Consider the following 23117-nt stretch of genomic DNA (forward strand, 5'->3'; position numbering starts at 1 on the left):
CTCTTTGCCTCTTCTTCTTTCCATTTCCTTTTCATTGCAGTCATCTTTTCCATTTGCTGCAGCAATCTCTTTGGACTATTTAACATTTTGTCTAAAAATGTGTATAACAAAGCCACACTGGCATTCATGGGAGTGTTAGCACTGATGTCCATGGGTATTGGAGAGGATAAGAAAATCAGTGCCCACTATCATAGACCCAAGGATTGGGTTCAGCTCAGAAGTTAAGTTTTTGCATCTTATTTGTATATGCACATCCTAACAGAAGTACACAAAACACAAATGCTTACTTTGAACCAGATATGCTTACATTTCCTGATAAATTAAGGCAACAAGCTGGGATACTTATGATACTGATTTAAAAAAATATTGATTTTATGTGGATAAAAATTATTAACTGCATAAGTACATAAAAGTTGCTATAACCTATCAGAGAAAAGTGGCCAGCATCCAGCTATATGCAAATACTCAGAGGAATAAGGTTATAGGCAAACACAGAAGGATCTCTCCCAGTTGCACTCTCTCAGTTTCAGCCAAGAGCCCCTTAGACACATCTGAGGCTGGAAGTTCAGCACCTACCAGTGCCATCTCTCATCTCTGTGCCTGTCTCCTCTCCACGTGAGCAGTTCCCACACATGGCTCTCACAGCATCATGTGGCAATGAGATCCACAACATGAAAAAGTAGTTCCTGGCTGTCTGATAATTTCACACTGTCTGCTCTTGGCTCTTCTTCTACAGCAAACACTGAGCAATTGTTCCCCACTCACCTTCTGACTCTTCAGTACTTTACTACTCTCGATCCTGTTCTCCCATGGGCATCCCTTTTCCAAACTGGGTCTTTGCATTCTATTTACGTTCTCCTGTTTTTAAGCAATTCTGGTGTTATGATCGTCCCATCTTCATTTAATCCTGACTGCTTTTATATCTTTTCACAGTTACTCAGCACCATGAGATTAGAACCAGTTTAAAAATGTCCTCTGTTTTTTTTGGTTTTTTTTTCACTTCCTGATATTCCACTTGGATTTTTTTTAATATGTTCTTAGTATTTAATTTTTGTCTCTCTGGTGCAGCTTCACCGTTAAAGATGGCTAAATTTACTCTAAATTACAGGTTATCACTTATGTGCCAAATTGCCATCACACGGTGCCATATTATGTTACTTTACACTATTTGAATTTTACCCTTGGGATTTATCTCTCAGATGGTCAGTATACTGGCATTTACTGCAACTCTGTGGTTCACTTAAGTTTTTACTGTTGTGAATAAATTTTTGTCAAAATTTCTGTGCCCATTTTCCAGAAAATTTGCCAGTAAGTTGAACAGCATCCGTGCTGAAATGTTTATGTGAAGCTTTGCTCATAACCTCCCTGTATAGTGAAATATGGCTGTTTAATCCTGCTTATTTTTGATCAATTTTCTGTTATTCTAATCAGTTATGAAATGGGTTATATCTTGGCAATTCTGTTTCTTTAAAGTTTTTGTACTTGAGCTATAGCTCCATTGGCATAAGTATCCGAAGACCAAAGATGGAGCAATTGATTTTGATCAAATGTTCACATAATGTTCTCTAGTAGCTACTCTTTAAATTGATTTCCTGACAATAGGGTCATTTAGGGCAGAAGGGGATCAAAAGCAAAAGCAGTGGCCATTTTACTAACAAATGGTCAAAGCAAACAAGAACCAACACTTCCAGTAGAGTCAAAAGCATCAGGAGCAGCTGAGCTTCCTGTACCACAGGGACAGAGATATTCATTGTTCCACTGACAGGACATGAACTTTGTCCATGGCTGTTCTTGTCTCCTCAGACTGCTCAGCAGTGTGGATCACCCTGCCTGAAATTCACCCCTGTGCCACCTCAGCACTCTTTAAGCCCTCCAGTTACTGCCTCACAGAAACTGGCCTGCCTTTTGATCAGGGAGTAAAATTCAAATTGAAAGGGCTACATTGCAAAATTAAAACAACCCCACAAAAAAACCTGAAGAAACAAAAAAAACCCTATTCACACATACACACACAACGCACAAGCTCTACAACTACAGAACCAAATACTGACCAGCTGACAGAAGGAGCGCTGGAGGTCAAACCAAGGAAAGAGAGAAAATCAAATCCAGAAACTGTCGGTCTGTGTTGTGCAATCTGTTTTCACAGAATCAGCTAAATCTGTACTCGTGAATTCCACTGCAGCTTTTGCTCCTACCGGCCCTATATCCACAGTATCTGGAAAATGACTTAAACAAGACTCTAGAGAACAGCATGGGACCAGTGCTTCCAAAAGGCCAAAGTCAAAAAGTTCACATATCAGAGATATGTGCCAGGGTAGCTGTCCCAGCTGCACAACACATGATGTGTCAACTGCTTTACACAGGGTGGGTCAGGAAGAGGCTCATTAAAGACAAGCACTACAGCTCTCCTTGCAACATCTCTGCATCCATGTCCAGCTTTACAGGAAAAAAAAATTTAAAAAGATATGCTGGTTTAAGACATAAGTTACTCTGGATGAAGATTGTAACCCAGAGAGAAGGGCTGGTGTAACCGTGTCTGCTACATTAGATATGACCTATAACTGATTTTTTACATAATTATTTCATAATTGAGGGAACAGGATAAATTATTCTGATTAAACTTTCTGTAATAATAATTATAACAAATTATTCTGATGACCAAACTTGGATTACCTTACATAGGTGATGAAGGAGAAGAGAGGTCCTTGTCCCTGAGCATGCCTTGCACCAAGTCTCAGACAGACGACTTCGTCTGAATTACTCTTGTGCATGGAAAAGACCATGACTACACTCCCTAAATGCATGAAGAACCTAATTCCCACTGAAAACATTCAGGGAGGTAGGTACATAAATACATTTCAGACTCATCCTATCAGTAAACAGGGCCAAACCTTTGAGATGGCTTTCTGTGCAGAAGTGTGTGGCACTTCTTGGATAAGAAGGGCAATAAAGCAGCATATTTTGCAGAGCAAAGAACTGAAGTGTAGTATTTTTGGCAGCGTGAAATTGTGTCTATGGCCAAATTTTCTGGTGCATCTGCTGGAAAACAGTGCAAGAGGGGAGCAAGTTCATCACTTTTGTTTGGGTAGTGAATTGTCACCATCACTATGGATGCTACCCTCAGTGTACCTCAAACCTGTTAGAAACAAATTAAGATATCCTCACATGGCTGTTAAAGGAATGTGTTTCTCTCATTTTTAACTGTCCTTGACCCTTCTGACCCTTTAACAGTAAAATAGACTTCAACCTCACCAAACTTAAAAGTGACAAGGGCACCCAGATCTAGAACTCACACCCCACTATCACACCTTTCATACAATGTCTCCATTGACTTCTAGTCATCTAAAACCTTTAAAACAGAGTCAAGGCAGTGATATCCTGCTTATCTGTGCATGCCTATTGGAAAAGGCATTTGTGGGTACCTCTCCAAGACAAGAGCCTGACAGTGGATAACCACTCAAATGGCATCTTGGCTAACTGGGACTATCTGTGGCACAAGCCTATCAGAGATTTTTAGGGTGTTAATCTATCTTACATAGACAATCTGAAGCCCATTTGCAGCTCTGTTTTGGCTTTATTTTTTAACAGGGCCTTAAAACATATTTTTCCTCAAAATGACAACGTTCTTTTCTGCCCTCTTTGTTCATGGGGCTTTGTGCGCTCATAAACAGTTTAAGAGTTCCCTTTGCACCTGGAGTGCACATGTATGCCTGAAATAAAGATTCTCTTATCTATTCTTCACTGATAACTTGAGAGAATAGTCCTTAAGAAAAGGCATCAGCCTTTTAAATTCATTGGACAAAACCAAACCCAAGCCCCAAAGCTACAGCAGTGACAGCAAGGCCAGCGTGTCTGGGGAAGGAGGGATCCTCAAAGCTAAAGTAGAGAGGCTGAGACAAGGGCAAGCACACCTGCACCTCCTTTCCAGGTGGCAAATCCTGCTCAAGGACACAAGCATGCCTCCTGTACCATCTCAAGATTTTGCTTCATCCTTTATTTACCTTCCTGGGCTCTGTATTGCTTATTTGGAAAATCATGTCAAAAATGCTTCACAATTAGCACAATCTGAGCTATGCTGAAGCTGTGCTGCCACTCAAAACCCTCATGCTCAGGAAATGCCCCCCATGGACTTGTTTCCTCAGCAGGAGGTGGACCAACACGCAATGGATTGCAGTGCTTTAACTTCTCAGCTGCCTCATGCTGTTATAGCTCGGCTTGCGCTCACATCACCGGCCAGCCCCAGCAGAGGAAGAGCCAGCCTAACCACAGAACAGCCTAACCCTAAGCCAGCCTAACCACAGAACAGTTTGGGACTGGCAGGACTTTCACACCTGCTTGCAGCTTAAGCATCAGTACAAAGTCTGAGGGAAATTTTTCTTCGCAGGGAAAACCTTAATCTTCTGGTTAGACAAGATCACACACTACAGTTTGATACTTAATAAACTGTCATGAAGCTATAATACAAGTATACACTTGGTCACTTATCCTTTTAGCAATAAAAATCAATTGGGACTGAAGTTCAGTGGCAATTTGTTGCAGCTGCTGTGGCCAGGACCCTCTCAGAAAGTAATTTCCAGAGTATTCTTCTTGTTAAAAAGCCATTTTCCTGGCGAGGAGTGGGATGTCTGGAAGATAGCAATGGGGACAAATCCAAGAACAGAAGTTTACAAGCATTCCTAAAGAGCATTTTAAGAACTAAGTATTTATTTAAACAATTACAAAAACATTGTATGCAGCTAAGCAGTTTAGTACTAACCACCAAACTATAAAGTAGACTTGCGAGCCTAGGCAGTTTTTCTCTTTACCTGTAAGATGACACGAGGCAACATCAACATTTGGCTGCATATGGAGAAAGTGTGGAGAGAAGATGGCAACCTCCTATTTTCATGGTTCTTCCTTGGTTCCAAAAATTTCCATTCCTGAATTCTGACCTACACCAGCACTCTCTCACCCTACCAAAGGAATTGGTTTTGAATAATAAACAAATGGAAATTTAGCTTTGTTGGGAGTAACAGCAACTGTACAGGTCTGAAAGAACAACTTTCAGTCTCACTGGGCAACGCCATAGCATTCAGTTCACACAGAGTGGTTGGTTATGTGAGCCAGATGGTGTCATTATTGCTACCTCAGTGGATGATAAACTGAAATTTAAGAATGGCAGGTCTGGTAAATCATGACCATTTGCTATGTCCTGTCTTCCCTCCCTCCTGAAAAACGAGAGGGAGATGATGCTTAAAAAAGAAAGGAAGAACGCACCTAGTACTCCTGCCAGAGGGAGAGTAAAAGACTCATAGCTCAGTCTCTGTGTGGGCAACCAAAAACCCCAGAAGACAGAAAGAAACACAAACTTTTAATTTTTGAGGTAGAAAACAGTATCCTTAGTCCACAACAAACTGGGTGGGAGGGGTCTCTGCTCTCATTTTCAAGCCAGAAGAAAAGAAACAAAGAAGTATGGCAAGTACACTGCAATATGTACTGATCCTGACTGGTCAGGCCACAGCAGAATGTCCAGTTTAGTTTCTTTTCAGACAGCCAAGAAGAGGTGCACCATTTTCTGTAGGGACATATGGCAAAAAAAATCTCAAAAACTAACCCAGTTTGGGAAGCTACCTTGCTCTGTGCAAAAGGAAAAGTAAAGGAGATCTTCCCCTACCAGATGCAGTACTTTCCCTGATGCTGTTCCAGTTAAGAATGAGATTCCAAGAATAAAAGTTTCCTGCTGCAACATCAATGCATTGTGTTCGCAGTTCCTTTAAGAGATCTCCACCGTAGTCATTTCAGATTGCAGAGAGGAGATCATGCTGACAGCAAGTCACTGCTTTACTCAAGGCAAGCTGCCAAAACACGTACAACTGAACCCTGTCCTCTCATTCACTGGACCGATAAATATGCTTTTAAAAGCATGCACAGCCTGGTTCACACTTACATGATGCACAGAGAATGAGGCAGAGGGCTTGCAGAGTGAAGCAACACCTCATTCCCAAGCATGTGCAGAGCAGTCTGCCTTTGCTTACTGCTAAAAATGCTAAACCAGTGCCATTTGCACTACACATGTGCAACATGCATGTCTCAAAGATTCATTACTATGCATATGAAAATTCAATCATATCAAAGCTTAGCTTTAAGAAAGTCCCAAGGGGCTGAACCGTGTGCTTATATGCTTTGAGGGGGGGGAAACTCAACAACTTTTAAGTTTTTTTTTTCTTTTTTGTAGCATTGCTCTGCTCTTTCTGTTAGTAAGAACAAAATAGCTGCTGAATGAGTGAACTCCATGTTCCCACTGCGTGTTTGTATTCCATTTATTTTCATAACTCAGGTTCTGTTTGTGTGAACAAAAATGTATAAATCATAGATGCATTTAAGGCCTATCCCCCAAAAGCTGTAACCAAGATGAACAAAACTCATTATTTTATTTGAAGATTGCTGTGATTTAGTATTATGCTGTCCTTTAGTATGAACATATGTATCCTTTTAAGCCATCTTGCTCGCTCTCTAGCACTACATTCTGTAGCCCATTCTGGAGCAAAGGATTCTGCAATTAGCTGGGAAATACCATAAATCATCTATTTCCACATTTCATTACAATTTGAAAATTGCTTAATGTTCATTACAATTTCCATTAGAATAAATTTGACCTTCAACCAAAAAGGGGAAAAGTTACACTGAAGAAAAGTGATGTTTTGGGGACACACACTGCCAATGCACATCCTACACTTGGTGAAAAAAAGATGAGATGAAGTTCATGGTCTCTAATGAAAATAAAAACTTTTGCAGGCAAGAATCATTTTAAAAGAGGAGGAAAGCAAATCTTCTGATCTTCTTGGCTTTTCTATTGGCCTTTCACATCCATGGATATGAAGCTCATAGAAGCTTCCTATAGGTTTCAACCTAAAAGTACCAGAAACACCACCTAGAACACAGCAGTAAAAGATAAAGATTTCAAAAGGATTATCTTCAGTTCACTAAAAGAAAAAAATAAATATAAAATTCTTAATACACTTGGAATTTTACCAGCGCGGGAAGAGCAAAATGATGGCTTCTAGCTGCCTCCACCATGTCTATGGTGTCACACAAACTCCAGCTCCTTAAATCCATCTTACACATTTCATGACTGCGGTGCCAAAACCAACACAAAGCTCGACAGGACATGGTGACAAGCCCCATGGCAATGATGGGCCAAGCAGGGGCTGCTGGCTCCAGGTGTGTCCCACCACACCCTGATTCCTGCCAGCCACAGCTCGTGTGTGCATGCAGGTGGTAGCATGAACTTGGTAGGGACCTTGGCAAGCACATGCAGGAGGGGAAGCTCTCTGTTTTGAAAGTGCTCTCCAAATTAATATTTTTACATATATCTAAAACTTGTTTGGATATACTTAAAAAAAATAAGCAGATATACAAAACCTGGAGAGGAAAGCCATGCTGGAAAACCAAACAGAAGCAGAAGCTTCATGGGGCTCCTCCTTTGCAGAGCTAAATTCCTCCTGAACAACATTTCCAGGGTGAGGCATTTGTAAGAACAAGTGTAAAAGGACCAAAGGCTCTACTGACAAGCCATGAGATACGAAGTGCTTGCAAGATACATCCGGTGTTGAGATAATTAAGATCAAAATAAAACTTGTGCTATATTTGCATCTGCAAAGCATCAGTTAATCAAACATAATGAGTTAATCAGACTCACTTTTCTGAGGGGAAAATGTAATCATGCTTCATCATCTTCTGTGTTGTCATTAAGCACTGACAGACTTTCCATACAGAAACTGACTCTTCCTAAGTACTTGCACACCCAGCAGCACATCAGAGTTCTAGAAATTTTCTAGGCATTGTTGCAAAGCTAATAGGAAATACTGGTAGTAAAGCTACTTTATAGGAGCTTTTGCTCTATATTATGACATTAGTTAATAATAGCAATTTGAAGGAGACACCAAGCATGACCCAGGAAGGAGATAATACTCTGCACCCCATTTTTTGCAGTTAAGAGGGAAGCCAGTAGGTTATTTAGCAAGACTGATGCCAGTAAACCAGTATGTCACCCAGATTTCTAACACCAAACAGCAAGAACAAGGAATTAATCCTCTGGTAGCCTCTGCAGATTTAGCAATTCTGTATTTTTTTTATTAAATAAAAAATTAAAGGCAGCTATTGCTGGATGTAATTTCTAGCTATTTTAATTAATTTATTTTTAATCCCATGAAGAAATAATTTTTACTGTCTTGGTTGCTAGCTATTTAAGATATTGTGGTTACATTTTTGGTGTCTTTGGTACATTTTATTGTAACATTGTCAGGGCACTGCATTCAATTACTACATCTCATGCTGTTTTACTCGCTACAAAGCATCATCCAAACATTTTCTAGCAAGTCCTTGTGGGTAACTATGTCCTGTCCAAGAAACACATGTATGTCCATGCGTTAATAGGTATGAGATCAGTATCAAATTAGTAATTTGAATAAATGCCTCTTTAGTTTGGCTTCTGTGGTCTCAAACATCTTAGCTCAAGCTGCAATAGAATTTAAAAAAAATAAACACATCTTAGCATTAAATCAAGTGCATTTGGAATACTAAGGCTTATCTGATAGCTGTCTGTTGTGCCTCTGCAGCACTAAAACTTGTCCCAGCTTTTCACTCCTGTCTCCCTTTTCCAGACCTCATTATCACTTAGCCCCACAGATGTGTCAGTTCCCTCTACTGGATGTCCCAGTTCTTCCCTTCATTGCTACTGCTCCCAACATGTTCATGGGGAAAGGAAAGTCCCAAGGGGAAGCACAAACCCAAACAGATATGCAGCAGCAAAGGGACAAAGGGAATGAGAGACACATCTTGCTGGGGGATGAACTGAAACGACAGCTTGTGGCCAGGAGGTGGGAAGGGAAGAAGATAATAGCACCTATAGATTAAGGAGAGAAAATAACTTGAAATAAAGCTTGGTAGGTCACAACCTGCCAGATCATTAAAGGCAATTGAGTGTGAAGGCGCGCAAACCCTGGCATTGACAGAGGGACATGTCTCAGAGGAGAGAGGGGACTAAAACCCAGTGGCAGGAAGTCTAAAAGATGGTGAAGTTAATTAAAGAGGCTACAAAGTCATCAACTCATGCCAGGAATCTGTGGCATGGCCTTTCAAGCATTGTACAGTATGTTCTATCTTTCCTTTCAGGCTGCATCTCTATAGCTGAGCTAGAGCACTCACGTGGGAGACCTTGCCCAAACACAGTGGAAGCTATAGCTAAAACACAGAAAAATTAATCTATCTTCACTCTCAATTATGACCCTGTTCACTGTATCATATTTTCCTAGGGAGGGGATATGTCCAGAATACTTTCACAGACAGGTCATGGAACTGAGGTGTTGGATATCCCTAGAAGCATTTCTCTAAATCAAGTTTTAAAAGGAAATAAATAGCTGACAGGATATAATACTGACCTCCTCAAAGTAACCTAGATTAGCATGCACCGTAAAATACTGGCTTTGAGCAAAAATTTCCCTTGTGCAAATGCTGTAGACACTTTCTGATTCTCTGTGAAATTGGGGAAACATTAACAGTTTGTAGAAGAGGAAAAGCAGCAGTGACAGTAAAGAACAGTGAAGAGAATGAAATCTCACCGATTTAGCACATCAGTGCTTCTCATTCCCTGCTGATCCAAGGCAGTAAAGGGAATAAGACCAGAAAATAAATAATATTCCTCAGAAAGACATAAAAATGTTAAGTCTACTAAAATCCACATTTGCCCCGCCAGTCTCTCTGCAAGCTGGATCAACTTGCTTTGCTCATATGAGTATTTTCATTAATTTAAACTGGAACTTTGCCTGACAAAAGAGCACTGGATCTTCCCTTTCTGGGCAGAAGCACTGTAACTACCAGCTGAAAAACATCAACACTCCAGATAAGCCATCAACTATTGTATCAGTTGATTTATTGCTGATTAAACACTCCGAAGTTGTTTGTAGTCCTTAGAATTAACATAATTGAAAAGCAAATAGGTTGTAGGCTGATGGGACTTTCATCAGTTTTGGTGATTTCCACCACATGTAAATCCAGAGCTGAAAGCACAGCTCAGAGATTTTACAACAGCAAAATTCTATTAATTTATCTTTAACATGCATATCCTTGGTCCTTATTAAAACTATTTCCTAGTTGTAAACAAGACACTCAACTCACCGTCTAATGTTGCCAAGATATAAAAGATACTCTTACTTTTGAGACATTAGAAATTCCACTAATTCAATAGATTGTTTTAGAAAGAAATGCAGAGGCCTGCTCTTTTGCAAGTGGCATGGTAAACTTCAGTGCAAAGTCCCATAATCTAAACAAATTAAATACTAACCTAATATGAGAGTATTTCAAAAAAGATTATGAAAATATCATGTCTTAATTGGTTGATATGCATGACCCCGCTGTTAAAAATGCAGAGGCTTACCAGCCCTACAGCTGGAAGTATCACCAAAGAGAAAACCTTTTCAGAAAAGATACTCTTTTTCTCTTTTCTTCTCTTCTTTATTTTTTTCTTTTCTTTATTTTTTTCTTTTCCTTTTTTTCTTCTTTCCATTGCAATTCTGCATTAACTGTGTTGCTTCAGGCAGATGGCCAAAAGTAGCATCTAGAATTATGGGGAGCAAATCTGTGTCATTTTCACATGCATCTGTGTGAGGCCATGCCAGATCTGGGGACAGAATCTCAGAGAGAGAGGGTAAATTCAGTGCTGACAGCCCTTGATGGGAGGTCAGGCTTCACTCCCTGGGAGTCACAGCCACCAATTCTCTGGGGGTCTTTGCTTATGCTACAAACATGAAATCTTAATAGGCATGACATCTCCTCTACCACTACAGATACTTACAGAGCCATCTCTCCCTTGAAGTGTGCCTTGTGAGCTCATGCCAGTAACTAGAAGCACCCAGAAATCCCAGTCCAGGCTGGCAAGTTAGGGGCAAATCTTGCAAACACAACCAGTGGGTAGCACAAATTGTTTTTCAGGAACTGGGTGAATTATAATCAAATATTCTCAACATTGCACTGAATACACAGTGAAGTGCTGAGGATGTTGTACATGGGGGAAGGTGGCAAGACTTCTCCAAAAGGCAAAAGCTGGGCAGCAGAGACTCACAAAACTCATGAGACTGCTAACACTCAGGGGGAAAACGGGACTTGTATTTGGACATTTTGTGAATACGTAGAAAACAAAAGAAAATCCAAGGAGAACATATAAGAAGGTGCATTGGGCACCTCTATCTCCTGAAGGTGATAGCAATGTAATTGCAATTAGTAAAATGTGAACTAGAGAAGAGCACAGCACTTTAGTAATATGAAACTTCATCACAGCATCTCTTGCTAAACTTTGCTTAGAGGTAAGGAGAGGCAACCAAAATCTGCGCAAATTATAAAGCAATTGAGTGGCTAGGGAAAGAAAGCTTGGAAATTTCTCAGACACAAAAACCAAAACTACCACTACTGTTACTATGCTTGCACACAAAACCAAATTATAACATTCAATTATTAGGAAGCTGCTGTGAAACACTTTAGCAAATTCAGTGGATTAGTTGAATTTTCAGCTTCTCTGCTGCTATAAGAAAAGTTTAAGCAAGTACAGACCCTTCAGACATTGAGTATTTTGCCTTTTTAGTGCTGAATGTTGGCACACTCTCTTGCTGCTACAATGTTGCTTATGAAAAGCAGCTGTATTTAGAGATACTAATAATACCCAATAAAATCTACATTTTTTGAAGAAGTCTACCTCTTTCAACATCACAAAACGAACATTCGTGCCATCCAAGTCAAGACTTGAGAGGAAGAACACGACTGATGATTTTAAATGTTGCTTTATAGTTTAGCGCAAAGCCAGTTGAATGAAGATTATTTTCTATCAGACTTGCAAGTTTCCAGACAGGGTAGGGAGGAAAGAAGACTGCACAAGCAAGTCAGAGTGTTGGGGTTTTTCCCCTTAACCTTCTTTTTCTTTTCTATAACCTTTTCTATCTTCTTTACATTCCAACTCTCATAACCAAACAAAACTTTCACAATCATTGGAGCATATTCTGGACAAGGAACATAGAATTAGTTTTCTGTCTTATTAAACAAAGGACTGTACCTTAAAGTATACCACAGGGATAGCATGCTTTTTTATTCTCATCAAGGATAAAGATACCAGAGATCAACTTGCCAGGTGTGATTTCTAAAACCAAGTTTGTTACACTGCTGTGAATTTTTTACTTCACGTTCAAATTTTCCCCACCTATTCAAATTCAACTCATTTACTGTCTTGAGAGTTATCAAGAAATTTCTTCCTTTGCTTCTGGCAGCCTTTTGAAGGAGTTGAAAAAAAGAAAAGATGATAGTTTTATAGATTGCTCTTTCTTCCATCAGTTATCAACCCTACAGAGAAAAATGAATGGTTTAAACCTCCCACTTGCACAGTTCTTAACATCTACTATGAGATTATATTGTCCCAGGCAAGCCCAATGAAGTAAATTAATTAATTTAGGATATTAAAGCTCTGAAAATAATATGAGGGGGAAGACCAGCAATTATTTACATACAGCACATGGACAGACACTCAAGCAATGAAGCCACGTCCTACCTCTCCTTGCCGGTGATAGTGCTTGGGAGGTTTTCCCATCTGCTCTAGCATTTTGCCCTTCTTACTGCTAGCAAGCATCAGTCCCTGGTGGATGCCTGCAGATCTGTTGGTTGCCTGAGTTGGAGCCTCCCCCATCAGGGTGGACTTGATGGAGTTCACCTTGGAGCTGGAGCTGTCTAGCTGGGAGCTCTCCACGATCAGGACCGCGGCTAGTAAGAGGAGACAGCAGGAGCACTTATTCCACATCAGCACGATCATCTCCCCTCCCCCAAAAAAGGATTATCTTTTTTTGTCCTTTTATCTTTTTTTTTTTTTTTGGCTATGAGAACAGAAGAGAGGGGGTAAAAGTTTTTCTAAATATCGCCTGAAGTTGATAAGGAAGCAATGGATTTCAAAGCCACTCAAGGAACTGCTGCTCTGAGACACGGGAGAAAAATACTTTTAAAAAAGAATCTCCTAGGGAAAAAAAAAAAAAAAAAAAAAAAAAAGTGTCAAGTCTATAGGCAGTGAGCAACTGTCAGGTCTGTGATGTCTTTTTCCTCCAGGTCCTCGAGAAGTCCAGGCAGTGAGAGCAATATGCTGCGAAGGAACTGCACCCGGGCAGCTCCCCGGCAGCGCAGGCACCAGCACGTTTGCTAAAGCTTCAGAGCTTCAGAGGAAGAGTGAGCGACTTCCCCCCACTCCTCCTTCTCTTGCTGCTCAAGCCAGCAGAGAGGAAACTCAAACCAGATCCAATCCAAGCAGCACCGGCAAAAGCTGGGCTTAGTTTTCTTTCACTCTCTCTCCCCCCTCTTTACTTTTTATTCCCCTCCTCCTTTTTCTGCCTTTTGCCTCAGCAGTCAGCAGGAGTGAAAGCGCCCGGTCTCCTCCTACTCTTCCTCCTCCTCCTCTCCTCCTCCTCCTGCAGCCCGGTCGGTGCGGGGCGAGTGGTTCTGGGCATCCGGCGGCGGGGCAGCCCCGGGGCCGGCCCGCCGGGACCCGGCAGGGGAGGCAGAGCCCCCGCCGGGCTTCCTGCGCCGCTGCCCCTCGCACTCGGTGGTCTCGGAGTCTCTCGCTGGCCCCTCGGCAGCCCGCAAGCAATCCCATCCCCGGGGGGGACACTCCGGGCAGCGCCTTCCGACCCATTCCCCACAGCCCGGGGGTTCCCCTCTCTGCGGCGGGGTCAGCCCGGGCCGGGCGTGCTCCGCTCCCGGCCCCGCTCCTGCCGTGCCCGGCCCCGCTCGGGGCTCAGCCCCCCGGGCCCCCTCCCCGACACCGGGCTGCCGCACCGGGACAAGCGTGTCGAGGCGCCCCGGCAAACCCCGGAACGCTCGGACGCGCAGAGCTGGAGGGCGTGGGGCGGCAAGCGAGCCCTGCCGAACCCGCTGCCCCAGCCAGAGATGTCCAAGCTCAGGGCACGGCCAGCCGAGAAGGCTGCGCTGCACTCTTCCACACCTGCCCCTTCTCACACTACAGTGCCAACATCAACCCAAAACACTTCGTATTCACCTTCTCCATTTCCTCGGCCTGAGCACACATCCGATTGTAAAACCCCCGGTGCTACGAAGTATACTCACACCATCCAAGACATCACCTCGCTGCAGCACCAAAACAGCGTGTTTCAGAAACAGAAGGTATACAGGGACACAGAGCACAAAATTAGCAGAACAGTACAACTCTTAACTTTTCCCTGCAAAAGCTCTAGAACAAAGAAGAGAACATCACTGTGAGGCACTCAGTTACTGCCATGGAGCAGCTACAAGCCCTTGTCCTTCCCCTGGGCATGTGAAAGAGAGTGGAGGGAACAAAAGATGGTGAGGGGAACAGCGTTCTTGCTGTTCCACATGTTCTTGTATGAACATTACCTTGTCTGGGAACAGTGGAGAGAATTTTCATGCTTTTCCCCTCTTCTGGAGGGTCCCTCCTCTAATCAATCATTTCCTCTTACTCTAACCCTTTACATAGCAGAAAGGGGGGAACAAGAAATGTGCACTTCGAAATTTCATTTATTGTAAATTAACTGCTGCGCAAACAGCAGCTGCCAAGGCAAGAAAAACCAGAAAGGAGCCAGGCACCGTTGTGGCCTCCAGGGCTGCTGCTCCCTCGCAGTGAGCAGAAGCCCTCCTGGGGACTTGGGAGCTCTGCAGGAATGCCCCAGGAACCACACCACCTTGGATAAGGTCTGTCAAATGTTGTCTAGCTAGCGTCATTTGACTGGTAGCAATGTGTCCCAACCTCATGGGCTGTATTATATTAAACAGAGCACCTTGTGAAGAATGGAGTAATTTCCGTCTTTATCCACAGCTCAAACCTTAGAATTGTTTGAGAGAATTTAAATACATCTCCTGGGGCAGTTTTGGGATATTTTATCTTCTTTATCTAAAGATCTCTTCAGGGAATTACTAATTTTTTTTGTTTTCAAGGAACAACTGAAATGACATATCAGTGTCAAGACTGAGTTTTAAACTCTTCTACAGAGTACGGCACTTGCTCTGACTCAGGCTTCAGACGAGTTTGTATTTACTGGATTTGAAACTGAAATAAATTTTATTGGACTTGATTTCAAAAACTTAGGTTCAAAATTAAAATTGATTTTTTTTTGTACTCAGCTTGGCAAAGAGCAAAGAATGAAAAAAAAAAGCCCTCAAGTTTGTCTTTGTAGCATTTCCTTTTTTTCTATCTTTGGGCAGCTTCAAATAAACTAAAATTACCTTTCTGACTTAATCCTTGGTAATGCTTGGAGACATTTTTAAGGAAATGTTTCTGAAAAATCAGAAAGGAATTTGCTACTTCACAGGAAAGAGATGTAAGCCAGTCTTTTTTGATTGTTTTTGACTTGGCTTTTGACACCCAGGCCTCATGGCGCTTCAGCCCTCCCAAACCCAAAAGCAAACAGCTATCCATGCCCACAGGAAAAGCTCTAATAGGTAATGTCATGGAAAATTCTTATCTCACCTGTGTTTCTCTTACCCAGGAACAAACACAAATTTTTAAGTCAGTGGTAGAGTACTATCCACCAGAGTTTCTTGGAATAAGGGAAGATTCTAAAGAAAACAAAATAATTTGATGAGACATGCAAAGAGAATTCATGCCATTAAAAACACAATACAATGACCGCATGCCAATGTCATACAGCTCTTCTTGAAATAAATGGACATGGGTGGTATTAAAAGAGGCACACAGTACATAACGGATCAGATAGTAAGTAGGCTCTAAATTAATTAAATATATATCTATTAATACCTTATTAAAATTTTTATTTACATTAATACATGGAAAACTCAAGCCACATTACAAATCTTTAGATGTAAAAACAAAGTCCTTGTACATCCACAATACTTAGAAATTTAAAGAAAACTGGGAAGGAATGATCAAAGCTTTTCAGCTATCTCAGAACAGGTGCTCCAAACTCATTTTGTCAATCAGTCTGGATTCATTGAAGTATGAAGTTCATCAGTCAGTTATATTCAACTAAGTTTCCAAGCATTAATTTAAATTTTGTGGGAAAAGAAATGGGTAACTTTCCAACAGGGCAAGACCTATCTTGTGACTCACTGCTCTGAAGGGCAGATATTCTGCAGCATCTCTGAGGGACTGGGAACAGGTATTGCTTCATTAGCCTGACAGACATTTCCCTCCAGAGGAACTGCAGGGCAGCTGCTGCCAGGCCAACAGGATGCTCAAGACCACAGAAAGCAGATGTAGATGGGCAGGACACCAAATTTGTGCTAGGGAGGAGCTTTTGTTTTTCTCCCCTTAACAAAAGCTTGTACTTGTAGAGAAGTACCTGTAGAGAAACTAGCTATTTGGTAGTTTGATGGGGAGTTTTTTGTTTTGTTTTTTTCCCCCCATTTTTACCTAGCATTCAACCCATGCCTTTTCTACTTCAAATACAGACTTCCAAACTGATGTGTAAATTACCTGTGCTCCTCACTTCAGCAGCCCTGATGCACATCAGAGTCTGTACACAGACTGATTTCACAATATTCACTTAAACAAGCCAGTATGGAGGCAAAATATGAAGAAGCATCTCTGCTTTCCAGATTTATGACTGTGTCACTGCAACTTAGGTTTTGAGAAACATCAAGAACTTCTGAAACATAAAATGCCACAGGGCACATTGTGTTTTGCCATGGGGCTCCTCTACCAGAGAACCAAGTGCATGGAGTGCACTAAGCAGAGGTTGCCACACTACAGATCATGCAGAAACATAGTCTACCTCTAAGTTCTCCACTCAGTTTGATGCCTATTCTGGAGAAGCTAAGGCCCACATACTTCGTGTGTGGTTAGTCACTCCACCCAGAGCAATTCAGTATTTTGTGTCCAAAAGGACACTTTGCAAGTAACCATACAGAATAATGGAAGCAGCACTACCCAAAGAAAAAAAAAAAAACAAAACCAAACCAGTGAATGGCAAATCCTACATCAATCCTACATCACATGTGGGAAAGTCACAAGAAATCTCTCACCAAGTGCCATCCTGAGTCTGCTCCTCACCATTGCATACATAACCACAAATCCTCCTGGGATGCTCAAGAGGTGGGACTTATCCCTTGACTCTGGGTACATTCCACATTAACTGTAGTTTCTTCCTGAAGAATTCCAGGAGGCAGAAGGAGAGGCTGAGCTGGTTACAATCCAGGCACAGAAGCCTGTCAGCCAAGAGGGCCACGCTCATTAAATGCCAGTGAGACCTCCAGTGCAAATACTGAGAACTACATCAGCGGGCCACAAGTGTTCAGCTCTCCTTTCATTATAAAAACCATATTTATTGCAATACAGAAGTCTGCATTTGTATCTCTTTGGAGCTAAACTAGCATGCTTTCTGTAAGAAATATAGAGTTTTTCATGTGTCTCACTTGCACCCATGGAGAGGAGACAGGACACAGATTCTCTTTATTTCTAAAGCCGGTATTCATTCCCTGAACAAATGCTGGAGGTTTAAATGGTTCAAACACATACTTCTATTTCACAAATGCTTTGGTTCTTTTAATTAAACTTGTTTATAAATTTAATGGGACAATTGAGTGGCCTTAAGCAAACAGAAGTTTTACAGAATTTTTCCAGTTATACAACTTATTCTTGACAAGAAAAGGCATAAAATTTATTTAAATTTGGGGTATTTTCATTCACAGATGTCAATATTTTAACTCCTTTTTTACTGTCTCTTTGTTTTTCTTTGCCAGGGAGTTCCATTTAGTTAATTGTAGGCCTTTTTTCATTTTTCTTGGGAGAAGAATAGGATTTGAGTGGGGGGAGGGTATCAGGAGAGACATGGAAAAGAAAAGCAACCTTTTGTCCTCTTGCTTCCCCCTCCTTTGACTCTGAAAGTTTTAAGAGACTAAATATTTGGAAAGAGCAGAATTTAGCAGAAGTCAAGAGAAAAGCAAGAAATGAAGGAACACAAGAAATTAATAAACCAAATTTAAGACAAAAGAGAAATAGGATGTAATGAAGAGATCCTTTACCTGACCTCCTCCAAAGGGGCAAAATTACACACTGTAAATGTAAAATATTATGGGCACAATTATGATCCTGTATATTTTACAGCATCTATATTTTAAGCCATGTGACTTTAGTTGAACCCTTTTTGATTTACACCAGCTTTAGTTAACTCTAATGTCCTATGTTTTCCTTTCCCTTAAACAAACAAAATTACCTGTTCTTCAAATTAAATCTGTTTTTAATTCTATATAAAGCATTTAGGAATACTTGTCATACAAAAGACATTCTATTACATAGAGGTGTATTGTTTTTTGTTATTATTTTTTAGGTTTACAGCTGCACTGAATTTCCATTGCCCCTCACATAAACTGTAACAATTTGGATATGGCCAAATCTCTCCTAGCATTGCTCTTGGGGCCTATTATGTCTTTTATTATATTTTTGACTAAAAAATTAAATCAGGACCATCAAACAATAATTAGATTTTGCTAAGGCTATAGCTCAACAATATTATTTTTTTTCTAAAGTACATTTAAGGATCTCCTCCTTGAGGATGACTTTTGGGTTCATTGATTTCCTTTTTTCACCATTTCTATATTTAGGTCACAACCAAACCCTCTCAACAGAAAAGGCTTTGCACTAGACAGGCTAGAGTGTGCAGGCTGGTGGAATGGGGACCAAGGGCAACAGGATGCCCCCACTCCAGCACTTCCAGCAAATGTCTCATGGCCTGGGACTGTGGCCCCAGCAGAGCCCCCAGAGGACAAGCTGGGGCCTCAAGCCATGACATGGCTGTCCAGAAATCCACAGTAATGCAACCCATGGCCACCACAAACCTCTTCTCCACAGGCAGCATTTCTGTATCAACAGCCCTCATTAGAGCTTATGCCACGCTGCACTGAAGTCCATAGGTGGGACTCCTGCCCCAGGAATTGTCCCCCGCTCCTCCTCCTCTTTCCCTCTTGACAGAGGGTATGTGAAAGCCGCAGCCATAACCCTGCGAGTCAAGAGTGCCACGGAGACCCTGCTGCAGATGCTGGGACAGACGGCCATAGGAGTAAAACTCCTCCTCCTCCTCCTCCTCCTCTGCCTTCATCCCTTAGGGCTCAGTGCGGTGGGACACGCTGTCGGTGCCCTGCAGGGTGGCGCAGGGAGGGGCCGGCAGCGGCGGCACTTCCAGCGGTGGCATTGCCAGCAGTGGCACTGCCAGCAGTGGCACTGCCAGCAGGGGCACTGCCAGTAGTGTCATTGCCAGCGGAGGCATTGCCAGCGCTCTCTCGCTGCCACCACAACACCAACACGCCTGGCGGGAGCTCGGTGCCGGCTGCGGAGCATCCCCCTGCTGACGCCGTGCCCGGCCACATCAAGCAGCCCCGGCTCACCTCTTCCTCTCCAAAGGTTCCCCTCGCCCCAAAACTGTCAGCAGGCACAGCCACTGCTGTAATTGCCGCCTGACCCGGCTGGGTCGCGACGGGAGGCTCCAGCTGCAGCCCGAGCAGGAGGCACAACCACAGCCTGGAAGAGGCAGGCTCACAGCGTGCAGCCCCGGGCACGGAGACAGGAGGAGAAATATCACGTCCTTTGATTTCTGTATTTTTGGGTCTAATTCCTAGCACCATGCTCCTCGTGAGCAGGAAGGCAAATGATGCAATAAAACTGTTTTGAAATTCTTATTTATATTTTTTTTCTCCTGCTGATATTTTTTGAAAAAGGTGAGTACTGAATGTTACAGTTATTCCTCATAAATAACTCCTTTTGCTGATTAAAACAGGCCAGGATGGTGTCAGAGTTAATTCACAACACAGAGTGCTGTGACTAGCTTGGTTGCTCACAGTCCAGGGTTTCAATCAGCCTCTCTGACAACAATTAACCCTTTGGAGCAGGAATAACCAACTTCTTGGAAGGATGGCAAAGCACTCTCAGCCCATCAAAATTAATAACCATTGATAAACATTGCTTCAAAAGCCAATGCAATAATAGGTCATCTTAAATTATTTCAAGCTATTTATTTTTTTTGTCCAAAACACCTTCACCATGTCAGCGAACTAAACACCATCTGACCACACTCCCAAAGCCACCTGTATTTTAGCACTGATCAGACAAAGAAGTTCTTTCCAAAAGGAAAGTTTCAGCCAAACACAATGAGGGGGCAGGTCCCATCCCTGGGAGACCACAAGCTAAACCCCCCAGTCTCCCCCACAATCTCCCTGGGTGCCAGCCACACGTGCAGAGCAATGGCCAGGCAGCACTCCCCGTGCTCCTGCCGTGTGTGTGTGAGCAGGAATGCTGCTGGCCCCACCAGAGCTTTCCCCAGCACCAAGAGCTGTGGGGAGGATGTCTGTGAGCGACACTGGGAACGCTCAGCACGTGCTTTTCCAGAGGATCACAACTCACAAACCAAAACACGAATCCGCGGTAGCTCAGAAAGGCGGCTGGATTGATATGGAAATAGCTGAAATTTCAGCCTCTCTCCCTCCCCCAGCTGCATATGTTGAAGAGTTGTTAAAACAAGAAAAATATCTATAATTAGCAAGCCTACATACACCCATTTTCTTTGCAATATTTTTAGCAATATTGAGCCAAGTTACTCAAACTTTCCGAAGAAAAATAACTGTAAGGAAAATTCCCTTCTCTGAAAGGAAGGGAAAATGAAAGCAGTAGAAAATTATGAGGTTAAAAAGGGTTAGAATGGAAACCATTGTGCAACCTTAGCTATAATAAGGACTGAAAAAACTGATTGTTGTTTATTACATTTATTTCATGTTGTCTGATAAACAGTTTTCATGTTGTCTTCAGCAGTCACAACTGAAGACTGTATAAAAGACCAAAAGTAAAAATACGTTTGTGCATATGCTTTGGCTTTCAAACCTACCTTATATATGGTTTTGGAGTTAGGATGGTGAATCTAGAGGCTGTAGATATCCCACTCTCAGGGCAAGAGCAGACCCTCTGCTTTATAAATAACTGTGGTTGCTTCCTTCTCTGTATGACTGTTCAATTTATGGCCTGTCTTTTTTTTTCAAAAAACACCTAAAATATAAAGAGATAAATATTTTAAAATAAGCTTCTTTACAGCCCACTTCCATCCCCCCACCCCTCAGTTTTTGTACCACAAGTATATTGCTTTAGAATCTGGAGATTCTAATATGACGGAAAAAATTCCTTGCCCATAATAAAAGAATTAATGCTTAATGGCTAGTTCATTAAACAGGCTCAAAATCGGTCCTACTAACAGGTTGATACAACTGTATTTTATTGCATAGCAGAGAAAAAAGAACCTCAAGGCAGCACTAAAGATAGCATAGCTCTTTGATCTATCTGTCACTGAAAGTGGACAGCAATAAAATAAGGAGTTCAGTCCATAGTGTTTTAAAGACATTGTCTACACATCTTCTAAATAGAGTAGGAGCAAAGTGCAGGATTATGGTACATTTTTCCCCCTAAAATCTTTGAAGAAGGTAAAATTAGGATAGCCATTTAGTGAACTGTGCAGGCTTCATTTCTGGCTTAATGCACAGGCGAGGGAGAGCAACTGTGAAGCTCGATGGTTACAGTCAGAACAAGGTGCTGCAGTTTTCCTCTTGCCAGTGTATATTTATACTCAGCTCTCTGGCTGTAGCTATTTCCCCATTTTATTCTTGGTGCAGGAAAATGACAAATAAAGGTGAGGAGAAGAAAAGGGAGGCTCTCCTCTTTGGTGTGCAGCCCAGTTTGCTAGTGAGAAGGGAGCTTGCTTCACTGCTCAAAGCCCAAATAATCCTGGGAGCATCTAAATTTACTCTCATCTGGCTTGGTAAACCAGCCTCACTCACAGCCTTTGGTAATTCAAAGACAATGACTATGTAAACCTCAGCCTCAGCTTCCTTCCCAAGGCTTGGCTCCATCTATCACTGTGCTCCAGTCTCCTCTGTCCCAGAGTTTTCTAGATGAAAGAGTTAATTGAACCTTTTTGCCAGCCTTACTCAGCTTAACTTCTCTGGGTCTTAGAAGAAGTTAGCACTTGAACCTCAGCTGGTGACTCAGAGACCCCTGCTAAATGAATTCCTGGTTCAAGTGCACTGACACTGATGGAGTTACAAGAGGAACAGAACCGGTCCTTTGCCTTATTTGCTGTTATCCACAATAGGCAGCTCTATTTTTCTACATAACAAGTACCAGAATACTGACTATATTAGCTGCCAAGAAATGCAGAACAAACAGACTTACATGTTTTTCCCTTTATTTCCATCATCTGACCTTTGCTTTTTATGTCTTAGGAGCAAGCTGCAACTTTATTTACATGTATAATCTAGATGAAATGCTAGTTTGTGTGCAGAAAGCTATGTGGACTTTGGTCTTTGAATTTGACTTTCCTTTTTTCAGAGCATAACATAACAAATTAATGGAAACATGGAAATGTGAGGTTTTCGAATGATTCTCATTTCAAGTTTCTGATTCTTTCAGCCCAGACTTGATCCTTTATTCTTCCCTAGAGGTTTGAAGCATTAGTTCATAGTCTAAAATATAAACTTGTGTCCTGACACAAAAGGTACTAAAATCACTCATATTGCCTAGTTCCATAATAATAACTGAAGATTGACTGTAACAAAAGGTGCTACTGACCATCTCAATTTTGCATGAAGTATCAGTAGAGAGAAAATTAATTATTAAAACAGTGGAATTCAAATTATTTGGAAGAGAGAAAAATCTAAGAAACAGAGTAAATATTAAGAGATTTAACATAAAAAGTGAACCAGATAATAATCTAGGTATGACTTATGGGAGGTGAGAAGAGTTTAAATAGAATCACAGAATCACAGACTGGTTTGAGCTGAGCAATCCCAATTCCCTCATCCTTTCCTCACACAAGAGGTGCTCCATCCCTCCCAATCAACTTTGTGGCCCCTCCTTTGGACTCGCTCCAACAGGTCAATGTCCTTCCTGTGGTGGGGACCCCAGAGATGGACACAGCTCTGCAGGTGGTGTCCCCAAGGTTTCAAACCTGCAGCTGAATACATTGACTCTGGTTTTCTTCACCAGGCTGATCAACTTTGGACATTTACCTTATATTTTCCAAACCTCCAATTTTTTACTTCTGTGTATCTGCGTAGACTTGGCTCTGATTGCTAGTGAGAAAGAATATCCC

At 41.9% G+C, this 23117-nt stretch overlaps 1 protein-coding gene across 2 annotated transcripts in view; it reads right to left on the reverse strand.

The window, feature by feature from the left end:
- Positions 1 to 12845, reverse strand: part of DKK2 (dickkopf WNT signaling pathway inhibitor 2) — a 38963-nt gene extending 26118 nt beyond the window's left edge. The window contains exon 1 of one of the 2 annotated variants that reach the window (XM_058803980.1): positions 12569 to 12845. In XM_058803980.1, coding sequence (XP_058659963.1) covers positions 12569 to 12826 — 258 coding nt within the window. In that variant the 5' untranslated portion in view covers positions 12827 to 12845. The remainder of the gene's footprint in view (positions 1 to 12568) is intronic. The other variant, XM_058803981.1, reaches the window with a different exon arrangement.
- Positions 12846 to 23117: the final 10272 nt, after the last annotated feature.

This window comes from Ammospiza caudacuta, chromosome 4, assembly GCF_027887145.1.
Source record: "Ammospiza caudacuta isolate bAmmCau1 chromosome 4, bAmmCau1.pri, whole genome shotgun sequence".
NCBI lineage: Eukaryota > Metazoa > Chordata > Aves > Passeriformes > Passerellidae > Ammospiza > Ammospiza caudacuta.